General features: G+C 57.7%; 2 protein-coding genes across 2 annotated transcripts; both read right to left on the minus strand.

The window, feature by feature from the left end:
• Window positions 1-445: 445 nt before the first annotated feature.
• Window positions 446-3,461, minus strand: GPD1 (glycerol-3-phosphate dehydrogenase 1). Its single transcript, XM_019556425.1, has 8 exons — window positions 3,388-3,461; window positions 3,129-3,306; window positions 2,839-2,979; window positions 2,211-2,349; window positions 1,695-1,807; window positions 1,167-1,400; window positions 887-993; window positions 446-695 (listed from the first exon to the last, which is right to left on the minus strand). Exons 1-8 carry the CDS (start codon window positions 3,426-3,428, stop codon window positions 599-601), a joined length of 1,050 nt encoding a protein of 349 aa, XP_019411970.1. The 5' UTR covers window positions 3,429-3,461; the 3' UTR covers window positions 446-598.
• A 483-nt stretch (window positions 3,462-3,944) lies between these two features.
• On the minus strand, window positions 3,945-10,921 carry SMARCD1 (SWI/SNF related, matrix associated, actin dependent regulator of chromatin, subfamily d, member 1). The gene is made up of 11 exons (XM_019556422.1): window positions 10,817-10,921; window positions 10,602-10,724; window positions 10,285-10,407; window positions 9,755-9,871; window positions 8,400-8,501; window positions 8,160-8,321; window positions 7,952-8,049; window positions 7,289-7,424; window positions 6,528-6,650; window positions 6,175-6,276; window positions 3,945-5,599 (listed from the first exon to the last, which is right to left on the minus strand). Exons 1-11 carry the CDS (start codon window positions 10,877-10,879, stop codon window positions 5,546-5,548), a joined length of 1,203 nt encoding a protein of 400 aa, XP_019411967.1. The 5' UTR covers window positions 10,880-10,921; the 3' UTR covers window positions 3,945-5,545.
• Between the last annotated feature and the right edge of the window lie 986 nt (window positions 10,922-11,907).

The following is an 11,907-nucleotide window of genomic DNA, read 5'->3' on the forward strand; positions in this document are numbered from 1 at the left end:
GGGAAGGGGCAGCGCCTGCCCCCCCAGCCAGGGCCCTGCGAGCGCCTGCTGCTGGGGGGCAGCGCAGCCCCCGCCTGCTCCGGCCTGGACCCGAGCTGTCGGCCTGGCAGCGCCGGGGCACGGCCGGGACCGGGGGCAGGGGCGCGAGCCAGGCCGGGCGGACGGCTGCAGCAAAAGGCCAAAGCAGCGGGCCTGGGTGCTCCCAGGGACTTGCGGGGCTCGGACGAGGCCCGCCCGGGCCGCAGCTCAGTGCGGAGGAGATGGAGCCAGGGCGGAGCGGAAGGCAGAGGAAGCAGCCGGTGCAGCAGCCAGGCAGGCCCTGGGCCGCGCAGGGCCCGGAAACGCCTGCGCCCCGCGGGCTCCGACGCGGAGCAGACCCCCGCGGCCCCGGCCGAGAAGGAGGCCGCGCTGGTACCTCTGCCGTGCGCGGTGCCCCGGGAGGCCGCGGGCGGCGGGGGCCTTTCCTGCCCCTGGTGCCGTCGACGGCGTGCGAAGGCCCTGGCGCCCCCCGCACGCGAGGGCACAGGCGGCAGAAGCAGCAGGCAGGGAACGCGGGGGCTCAGCGGGGTCAGCGGCTTGGCCGACGGCCTGGGCCCCGCTAGATGTGCTCGGGGTGGTTCTGGAGGCACGTGATGAACTCCGCCACGGGCCTGCCCTTGTAGCAGATCTGATAGACGGCAGTGAAGAGGGGGAACCTGCGGATGCACGGATGGGCGCGCTGAGTCCCGCCTGGCCAGGCGGCAGGGACCCCTGCACCCAGCCCGTGATGGAGCTGGGCCGCGGGACTCCCGTTCGGGGCAGCCCGGACCGGGGGGCAGCCTTCGGGGGCGCCGCACGGGCGCGCCGCTGTCCTGCGGGCACGGGGCTGCGGGGGACCAGGACTCACTTCTCCACCAGGTTCTTGCGCTTGAGGATGTGGTGCAGCTCCGCGGCCGTCTGCGGGCCCTGCAGCTTCTGCCCGTTCAGCATCTCCTTCTCCAGCTGCTCGATGGACTGAAACAAGCCCCGGAGCAGAGCCCGGGTTGCACTGCCCTGGCCCTCCTGGCTCGCCCTCCCTGGTCCGGAGCAGGGGGCCGCAGGCGGGGAGCTGCTGCGAGCCCCTCTGCCAGCCTCCCGCCCCAGCTCCGGGCCTGGCCCCCTGCCCGGTATCCCCTTCCTGGACGCACCTTCCCGGTCTTGGCGAAGGCCTCGGCCACCTTGCGGTTCCGGCCGCCGTAGCAGGTGGTGATGAGGTCGGCGATGCCACAGCTCTCCAAGAAGGTGGCGGAGGTAACGGGGCCCTTGCAGAAGAGCTTGGCGAAGGCGATCATCTCCATCAGCCCCAGGCGGATCACGGCCGCCTTGGTGTTGTCCCCGAAGCCCAAGCCGTCGCAGAAGCCAGCCCCCACGGCAACGACGTTCTAGGGGACGGCGGCACAGAGCGGCCCCTTACCCGCGGGTCCCAGCCCCCGACAGCGGATCTTCAGCTCTGGGGCGGCTGGGAGGCTTCCCCTTTGCCCAGCCCTTGCCCAGCCCCGCTCAGCGGGACGCAGCACACGGGCTTTGCTGCTCCCCCGGTGCTCGGGGGCAGCCCTAGGGCCTGGACCTGCCAGCGCGGCACTGCCATTTGGCCCCCCCAGCGGTGCCTGCGCCCGGGGCTCGGGGCAGCCTGGCACGGAGCTAAGCTGCAGGTGCCCCCAGCCCGGCAGCCCCACCTTGAGGGCCCCGCAGATCTCCACGGTGTCGGCGTCCTGCACCACGGTGATGCGGAAGTTGGGCGTCTGCAGCAGCTCTTTCAGGATCTGCCCGTGCTCCGGGTTCTTGGAGCCTGGGGTTGAGGGTGGGGGCAGGTTAGGAGCAGGCCCTGCAGGAGGAGCCGGCCTCCCCCACTACCCGAGCCCAGGTCTCTGCCCCGGCTTGAACGCTTGTGTGCCTCCGGGCACAGCCTGAAGCCTTGCGCTGGGGCCCCCATGCTCAGGGCAGCCAGCCCCTTGGCTCGGGGATGGTGCCTGAGACGGGGCTCTCAACCTGGCCCCCCAGCAGGCAGCAAGGTGGTGGGGGCCTGGCTGCCATCTGTACCCTGGCAGCCCTGCCGGGCTGCTAGACATGGCTAAGTCTCTGTGCGCCCCATCGCCGCCCAGTTCTGAAGCCTCCTGTCCCCTCTTGGCTGTGCAAGCTGCATCAGAGCCCCAGCCCGGCCCTCCCCTCGGGCAGCCGTGCAGGGCGGTCACCGATGGTCGTCTCGCAGAACTTCTCCTCCGCCACCTCGTTGGCGATGTTGGCGCCCATCAGGACGCTCATCTCGATGCCCAGGCGCTCACGGATGATATCTGAGATCAGCTTCAGCCCGTCGGGGCCTTCGTCCACGCCCTGAGACAACGGCCGGGGCAGGGGGGTGAGTGCCCTGGGCTGCGGCTTGGGCTCCCCATGCCTTCCCCAGCACGGTCCTTGCTGCTGCGGCCCCCCCACTGCAGGGCCCGGCCTCAGGCCTGTGCCCCCTGCACCGCGCTGCCAATCCCCGCCGCCACCAGCTGCCTGGTCCTGAGTCCCGAGTCCCAGCCTCTGCCCCTGCCGCGCAGACTGGGTGACCAACTCCATCTGAATCTATCCCGGGGGCTGCACGTATGGGTTAAGGACAACAGGGCACAGACCGGATGTCAGGTTTAAACCCGGCTGGACTGCTGCAGAAATGGGATTCAACATGTCATATTCCTTTAATGACCACCCTGCCCTTGCTCTGCCAGGGCCTCTCTCCAGTCTCGCTGCTGCTGCCCCGGGGCAGTCCCGGTGGATGGGCACCCTGTGCCCGGCCCGAGCGTCCACCTCCAGCCCGCGCTCCCGGTCCCCGCCGCGGCCCACCTTGATGAGCGACACGCCGATGGCATCCTTGCGCACGTGCTCGCGGAGCTGCTCGCAGATGCCGCCCACGAACTGGTGTGGCACCACGAAGATCAGCACGTCGGCCCCCGCCGCCGCCTGCACCAGGTCAGGCACGGCCACCTGCAGCACGGCCCCTGTCAGCCCGAGCGGGCCCGTGACCCTGCACCCCACTGGGGGCCTCATGACATTGGGCACCCCCAGACTCACAACATGCCCGGTGCCCCACACGGCCAACCCCAGGGGAGCTGGAGGGTGCCCGGGGGACTCACGACGTTGTCGGGCAGGCGGTGGCCCGGCAGGTACTTGACGTTTTCGTGCCGGGTGTTGATGATGTCACTGAGCCGTGCGCCGCCCACGTCCTCGTCGAAGACCCACAGGCGCACAGCCGGCTCGAAGCGCTGCAGCCGTGCCGCGTTGCCACCCACGATCTTGGCGATGGCGGAGCCCCTGCGGGGGCACGGGGCAGTGGGGGCGTGCAGGGATGGGGGGGTGGGGACCTGACAGGGACAGGGGGGACTGGGCTCTCACCAGTTGCCGGAGCCGACGATGCAGACCTTCTTGCTGCCCATGGCCGGAGCGTACCCTGCACTGCGCCCCACTCGGCTGCGGTGGCAGCTTTATCCCCACGCCCATGGGGGCCGCCCCCGGACCGCCCCGCGGGGAGGGGAGTGGGGCCAGACCCGCTCCCCTCTGGCAGGACACAGCCTCTGGCAGGGCTCCGGTTCCCTCTCCCTGCCCGGCCAGGGGGAGCCCAGCAAGGCGAGCCTCTGCAGCTCTTTCAACTTGTAACCCAAGCTGCCAGGGCCTGAGCTCAGCTGCTGCGCGAAAGGCAAGTCCAAGCTCCCCCTGGAGGCTCCAAGAAGGGAACAGGCAGACGGGAGCCGGGCTTCTCGGGCGCTGTCCTCTCCTCAGAGCTCTTTCCGTCTCAGGCACCTGGATAACGTTTGCAAACCAGACGAAAGAGGGGCACAGAACAGAGCTGGGGCAGCCACAGCTGCTTGTAGCTGACCGTGGCAGGAGTCGTGCCCACCTGCCCTCTTACATGGTTGCATCACCCCCCGCACAAAGGAGGGAGAGCAGCTTCCTTCCTTCACAGGAGGCTTTTATTACAACTGGGTGACGGCTACGAGGACACGGTACAAAAAAAATTTGGTCCATGAAAAAAAACATAATGTTCAGTTAATAAAAACAGTAATTTTGCAACAGCTGCACTTGCCTCTGCAGTATCCGGTGCCCTCCGTGTGCACATGTCCAGAGGCACCGACAGCTACTGCATCAACACTGGCGCTGCAGCCCTAGTGCCACGGAAGAGGGCGCAGGGGAGAGGAAGGGTCGAGTCTATTACTCACACACACGTAGTTACACAGACACAGGGGCTAGGGCCACCCAGGCTCCCAGATTGGCAGCAGCCTCCCAGCCATGCCAAGGCAGGGTGTGCGCGCAAAAGGGGTGTCAGCATCACGGTTCTGCAGCTATCTCCCAGAGTGCGACCGACCTCTGAGTCCACTTGCTTCACTGTCCCATATTCAGATCCAGGTCAAAGAAAGCCACTCCCTTACACCCTGCCACACAGTCCTGAAAGCGAGGCTGAAGCATGGCACTAATTCACATCCCCAAAGAGACAGCAGGGTGATCATGTCTCAAGTGGAAAAAACCAGTTTGCACATTCCTGACTCATCACCAGCCCTGCACCCAGTGGGCAGGAGGCTGCAGGAGACCTGTCTCACCGTGACAGAGACTTCTGCTAGTTATGGGCTTGGGACATGACTAGGGGAGTAGTCTGCCCTAGACTCCTGGCTCTGCGTGGAGCAGCACGTTTCTCCAACAGGCTGTGGTGCAGGATCCCTGTCTCTGTCAAAGGAGTGACCCTACTGCTCCTGCGAAGCCCAGCTACACCGTGAGAACTGTAGCTGCAGCAGGGAGAACAAGTGGCCACTTCGCGCTGCACATCAGCAAAGCCCTGGGGGTGCAAAGCCACACTTCTCCACTGCTTCTCCATCCCTGGCTGTGCCAACATCGTCTCATCCCACAGGCTTGCGGAAGCCTGGTGAGAAACAAGGAGGGAAGCGAGACATCCAGGGATGGACATGATGGTAGAGAATAGCTTCTACCTAGTCCAGAAAAACTTCCTCAAGAGGGCTGTCCTACAAGGAAGCCGTCCTACAAGGAAGCCCAGTACAGGGAGGAAGCACTGTCCACCTGCTTCAGGGCATGTCACAGGCAAGGAAGGGAATGGCTACAGATCTTCTGTCTGTATGGCAGATAGTGTTGCCCTGCCAAGAGGGATTCCAGCCCCTTGTTCTCTTGTGTGCAGTAACTAGATCCCAGCTTAGGGGGAAAAGGGCCAGGATGAGTTTCTGAACTCAAGAGAAAGTTGAGTCCACATCCATTCTGGATACCAGGGATATTACAGGCAACCGGTACATAGGGTTTGACCCTTGGGAGCGCTGGGATTGACCCAGCAAGTCAGGAAGGAAACCAGGTAGAAGCGTGCGATCCTCTGAGCTGCCTGCTCGCCACTTCCTCAGAGGGTTCTGGAGCCGCTCCAGCAGGGACTGTGCGAGGGTGGGTCGTGGCTGCAGGTCTCTGTGCTGGCGTGGGGTTGTGTGGGCCCTAACAGTGAACTGCAGTGCTCAGTCTCCACAAGTAACTGCAGTGCCTTCTGGTTGACGAGGAGTGGGGCTGCCTATGTGTTACGGATTCCTAGGGCCTGCTCCAGCTCCTGCCGTCTCTGCTGCACCTGTAGAAGCAGCCAAGGTCCCAGCGTTAATACATTTACAGCCCACAAGAGGCTAGACGGGAGTGAAACTGAATGCACAGGCCAACAGTCAGCACACACCCACTGGGGAGGGACTGCCTCTCCTTGCTGCTGCACCGCACAAAGGGGCTAGGGAGCAAGGAAGCTCCTCCATCCTGGCAAAGCCCAGAGCTAGGGAACAAGCTAGGACTGAAGACAGAAAGGAACATGGGTGTAATTAGTGAACACAACTGAGAACCATATGGGGAAAACCTGTCCCACCTCTGCCAGACCTGCCTTTGATCAGAATCAGCGCTGAACCCAACCACAGCTTGACAGAGATTCTCCAGCTCCGCCGCTTATTTACCAGCATGAAGAGACCACCCACAACGTAGAAGGTTCAGGTCAGCAGCAAGTAAGGACTCCACGTCCAAGCCACACAGGCCAAGAGTGAGGAAGTATTAATGCCAGACCAGAGAGAGGCACTGGAGAGAGATGCATTAATCTCAAAGTGCTCAGCTTTACCAAGCAGTGGCAGCCTCCACCAGCTGGGGAGGGATCTGTTTGTGAAAACTCACCTTGGAGTAGAAGTATCTGCACACAGCTTCCTGAGCCCACGGCTGGAAGTAGAACTCAGCTCTACGCTCCTCTTCTGGATTTCCAACGACATCGGTCATGGTCTGGGGACAGGAAGGAGAGCAGCTCAGAGCCTAAGAACAGCCTGAAACATGCACACTTCCTTCCCTAAGTACCCCAATAGGTACAGCTCCTTCAGCAGGACTTGGCCAACACTATCAGGTTTAAAACCTCCTACTCCATCCCAATTCTAGCCTTAGCTGCAGAGCTGCAAACTGTACAGCTGTACTTCCACACACAGGCAACCAGAGAAGTCTTTATTTGCCTTTCATACAAGAGGAAAAACGATTTTTACCTTTAGATCCCGGCATTGTGACTGAAGCCAGTCATTGATAAAGCCTTGGGGGTCCCGGGCAAAGCTGAGCATGAACTCCCGCTGGGTCTTCAGCTGGTTAATGGTTTCTATTGTTTCATGGATCTATGAGAGAAGTGTAGCAATGGGATATTGTTGAACCAGGGAGCACAAAAGAGACCCAAAAGAGAGAGAAGCACTAAGGGGGCCAGTAAGTCAAAATGAAAATTACCACATCTCCTGGTTCATACAAACTCGTCCAACTGCCCCACCCACCCTCCCTGTATTAACAGGGCTCAGTAACACCCCAAGATTCAGATTCAGGATATATCTGTAAAACTTTACTCTGATGCGGCATCCAACATTTCCTTGGGGCTAACGCTACCAGTAGGGCTGACAACCTCCATAAGGTAGCTACAGATTTCTGCCACAGTTTAAACCAAGGCACATGGCAATGAAGTGACACGCTTGAGATCTCAAGCGGAAAAGCGGCAAGGAGAACCCAGAACATGGCTCCCAGCCCCCTGCTTCTTTAAGGACTGAACCAATTCCCCTCGGACCACTTGTTTCCAAACTTTTCTCAGTAAAGCCAGCGTTATCTGATTCAAGGTGTATAAATGGTGCTGCCCTCTACCAGACACCAACACCTATAAAGCTGCGAGGACAAACCCATTTTGAAAGCTACAAGGAGAGTCTCGTCAGACCCAGTGTCTGCATTTCCATGCCACAGCGGAGAAAGACAGAGGCACAGAATCCAGCTGTACCTTGTTATCCAGAGCAGCGATTTCCTGCTGACTGGCTGTGGATAGCAGGAAAGAATTCATCTGGGTTTTCAGGGTATCATCCACTTCCACATCAATGTCGTAGCAAGCTGTTTTCTTCTGGTCATTTGGGTCAACACTGGGGACATCACAGCAAGAACCAGAATAAGTGAGAAGCTGAGAGCAGCATTTTATTAAGGTCATAACAGCATGTGGCTTACACCCTCCAGGTATACGGGTAGGGACAACTAGGCCTGGTGTTTGCACTGTGCTGGCTTATTGTATCTGAAGAAAAACATCAACTGATGCACTGAGAACAGTTCCAGCTCCAGAAATGCATAGGCTGCTTTGCAGCACTGGGGACTGGGTGCTTGCTCTGGGTATAGTTGTTCAGAGATGATGCATTATTCTGGGGGCACTCCCGGGGCACAGTGTAAGGGAAGAGAGGAAGTTTTTTGGAAGGGACTTGACGCCTGAGTGCAGAACCTTGTGAAATGGGAAAAAGCAGCTGCTCCCCAAACACTTGGCAGAGTGAATAAAGCATGAACAGGTGCACAAAGAGAAGCGGTACTGGGAATTAAACCACAACATCCGATATTTCCCCCATACAATTTTATGCATCCTCCCGTCTCTCCAGAAACATTGCCCTGGGCAAGCCAGTCTCACCTGATCACATGGTTAATGATAATTGGCTCTGGAGGCATAAGCAAAGCATGCAGCCTTTGGGGGATCTCTGAGAACTTCATTCGTTGAGACTCAAATATCTGCAACAGAGAGAAAGCTGGAGGTGGGAAATATGCAGCTTGGAGAATCGCAAGAGCCAAAAGGCATGAACTTCCCCAGGCTCCCTGCCCCAGCCATGGGGCACCTTTACCTGCTGGAGGTACTTGTCACAGATGACATACTCCCGTTCATGGGGGTCCTGCAGTTTGTGGGTCTTGATATACTGCCACAGTGCCTGAATGATCACTGGGCGGGTCTGGGTGTGTATCCCCAAGAGACGAGCCAGGCGGGGGTCCAGCTTGAACTGTGGAGGCTGAGACAAAAAGCATGACAGAGATGAGAAGATAAGGGCTCCCCCCTGCCCTGAGCTGCATTGTGTCAGCCTGCCTACCTGGTAGTCCAGCATCAGAAGGACAGTGCAGCGCACGTTCACATCACCGGGCCTCTTTACCTGGAAGCCATCTGTCTCCTGGGTAGTAGCAGTCCTGTGCCACTGCAATAACCAAACCAGGGAGACAGTTTGACTTGTGGACATACACTGCTAGGCGGCTCCCTTTACCCCCACTGCCTGACTTTGGGTGATCTCTGCCATGTACACTGCATTTAGCCAGAGAACACTGAGACAACTCCGACATTCTTTCTGAAAGGAGCACAAAACCCTAGCTTTGGGGCTTAGAAAGTCCACCAGAAAAGCAAACAGATAACCAATCTGCTCAGCCTATCTTACAAGATGGGGACTGAAAGAGCTTGGCTTGTTTGTTCTTGCAAAACAAATGCCAAGTGGAAATATGACTGCTACAAATGTAGCAGGAGACAAAAACGCTATTTAACCTAAGAACAAATGGGCATAAACTGGCCATGAATAAATGTAGACAGGAATTGAGAAAGCTGTAAAATCAATTGGTCGGTTAACCAATCAATCCACTGACAGAACAATCAATTGGTTTGGAACAGCCTTCCACCAGGAGCAGAGGGGGCAAACAAGACTAATGGCTGTAAGATGGAACGTGATACAACCTTGTGCCCAACACAGCAGGAGAGTGAACAGTGGCAAGGAGCCCTTCCAGCCCTGTGTTCAGAGGTAAACTGTGCGCAGAAATCCCTCAGGACCAAGACCCTCAGTGATAACAGTCGGGCAGGACATACTCTGCTGCCTTCCCCAAGTTATCAGCCTTACTCAGAGTATGGAGAAATGAAGGACAGGCACTTATGCTGCTATGCAACAGCTACTCGTATGGACCACAGACATCATCTACTGCCTGCGCTGTTACAGATCTGAGGCTGCAGAGCCAGACAGCTAGAACTGAGAACACACATACACGACTGCCATGCGAGTGCTCCATGATCCTGCAGCATCATGCTTTGTAGCTCAGCACTTCTCACACTCCAGAGGCACTCTGATATTCTAATAATGATTTGTAGTTCAAAGAGAAGCTACCTTTTATCTCAAGATTTAAAGAGATTCATAAATTATGAAAGCTAAAGACCTAAAAAATTCATTCTCTTCCGCAACAGGCACCAGCTCCCACTCAAGATTTAACTCAGCATCCTTCCCATTTCATAAACGTTAACAACTTGTCCCAAACTCACCACAAACCAGCAGCACAGTTGGGATCAACCTCTCGAGTTCCTGGCTCACACCTTTGTGCCAGCCCCTAGATAAAACCACATTGCCCAGGAACAAGACACGTACCTCCCCACTGCCAACATTGCAGCCCTCCTTCAGGGACAGTAAGGACAGCTCACCTCCACCAAGTGATTGTCTGGGCCATACAGGTCTTTATCCAGCTCGATGACCAGAGACTTAAAGAAGGATGAAAACTTCCTTTTCTGTTTGGTGGCATCATATTTGGACAGAGCTGACTGCAGCAGCACAGAAGAGGAAGAGTGTCATGGCAGCCCACCCCAGCCATTGAGCATACATAACAGGGCTGATGAAGATGAAGCCCACAGATCACTTGCCTCTTTACCGTGTGTTTTATCCCTTTCCCCATAAATCTGCCTTAGAAACATCCCTATCCACAGGCTGGAGAACCAGGCATGGCTCTCTTACCCTTACTCTCCCCCGACTGATTTCTGTTTCATTCTTCCTGAACACCAAGGAGGCCCCTAGTTACAGCCTCAACCAAGAGCTGGTCTGCCCTTGCAAGTCCAAACCTTTTAAATCACAACCCACTAGCAAGGGACTCCCATCTTATGCCCACTCAACCCACATTATCCAGACACTAATGCACCTCCTTTGGCCTCCCAAAAGGAGCTGCAGCTCTCGCACTCACATCCTCTAGCAGACGTCCTTCCACCCTGAGCTCCCATGAGGCAACAGTCCCCTCACCATCCTCTGCATCCGACTTGGCCGGATTGAAAGTGTTGGAAATGAAGATGCGAAGCTTTCGTTTTTGCTAAGAAAGTATCAGCAAAACATTAATGGCAAAACCCTAAACGTTAAATGCCAATAGCCCCGTCTCCATGCCATGCCCGCAACCAAGACGCTTTCCCTCTGCCTTTCACCTCCCCAGCACGATGCCATGTAAACTAATCCCACGTCTGGGCAAGACAAAGGGTGTAAGCCACTCTGGCCATTCTCCTCCTCTACCTTAATGGGTCGTTTCAAGGCCTCCTGGATATCCAACCGTTTCCTCATGATCGTCTGGTCCAGTTTCCTTTCAAATGCCAGCAGATCCATGTAGGCCTGAGATTCGGGTACCAGCTCACGAATCTGTAGCAAAGGACAAGCCAGTCAAACACACCAGCCACGGTCAGCCTCAAACCGCTCAGAGCTTGGAGACTGCAAGCACGTGCCACACTCACCCTCTGAGGTAGAATTTTGTCAGCCATTTTCTTCTTCTTAGCGCTGCGTAAAAAGACACACATGCATTAGGGTGGCAACCTCTTTGCCCCTCAGACCAGAAGGGGCTTTACCCTCAGACCTACAACTGTGTTGTGAGAAGCTCTGGGTCGTCCTTGGCCCTGGTTTCCCCAGTGCAGCTGTTATACTGTCAGCCCACGCATACAGCCCCTAGCCACGGTGGGGCTGGCACTCCACTCCGGCCGAGCAAGCTCTGCAGCACTGAGACCCCCCCAATTCTCTGAACACCTCCAGTCTCTCAGGGGCTGTGCTGAGTTGGGGCAGTAATTTACTTTGGTACAAAGCCACTCTGCACTCTTGATTTAACATCAATTTAGAACTTGTAGTCGATCCTTTTTTTAACCGACAGAGAATGCTTGGGCTGCCACCTCTCACCAAGGCACAATGACTGCTATGAAATTAAAAGAAAAAAGCCCAACCAACCCAGAGCTGCCCGTGCTGCACCATCTGCATACCATTATTTCTACCTAGTTCAGGGGTGAATACAGCCCATGGGCCGCATCCGGCCCATCAGACCATTCTAGCTGGCCCGCAGGTCCCCTAAAAAAAAATTTTAGAAAAGTAATATTAATCTGCTCCTGGCTGTCTGTCAAAGATGACAGGAGCCAGGGGCAGTAGGACCCAGGGGGAGCCATTGGCAGAATTACACAGCAGCAGCACCAAGTCCTACCTACCCTGAGCCCCAGCCGGAAGGGGCTTCTGGCTTCAGACCATTCCTGCCTCCCTGCGCCCAGGGAGATACAGATAAGGAGAAAGGGGGGAGAGGACTGCAGGCAATCGCCCCAATCCTCAGGGCCACCAGAGACTCCTGGTGGCAAAGGTATGGGGTTAGGACTTCTGGTCCCAATGTAGCAGCCAGGGAGTGGGGCACCTATCACAGTACTGACAGCCCGCCAAAACTCGAAGAGCGGCCCTGCATCTGAAATAGCTGCCCGCCGCCTCCCACCGACACAGCTGCACGACGGACCCCCGCCCAGCCGCAGCCCGGGCAGGCGAGCGCTGCTCCCACCCGACGGCGCTGCGCGCCCCGACG

This window comes from Crocodylus porosus, unplaced genomic scaffold (assembly GCF_001723895.1).
Source record: "Crocodylus porosus isolate Cpor-Errol unplaced genomic scaffold, CroPor_comp1, whole genome shotgun sequence".
NCBI lineage: Eukaryota > Metazoa > Chordata > Crocodylia > Crocodylidae > Crocodylus > Crocodylus porosus.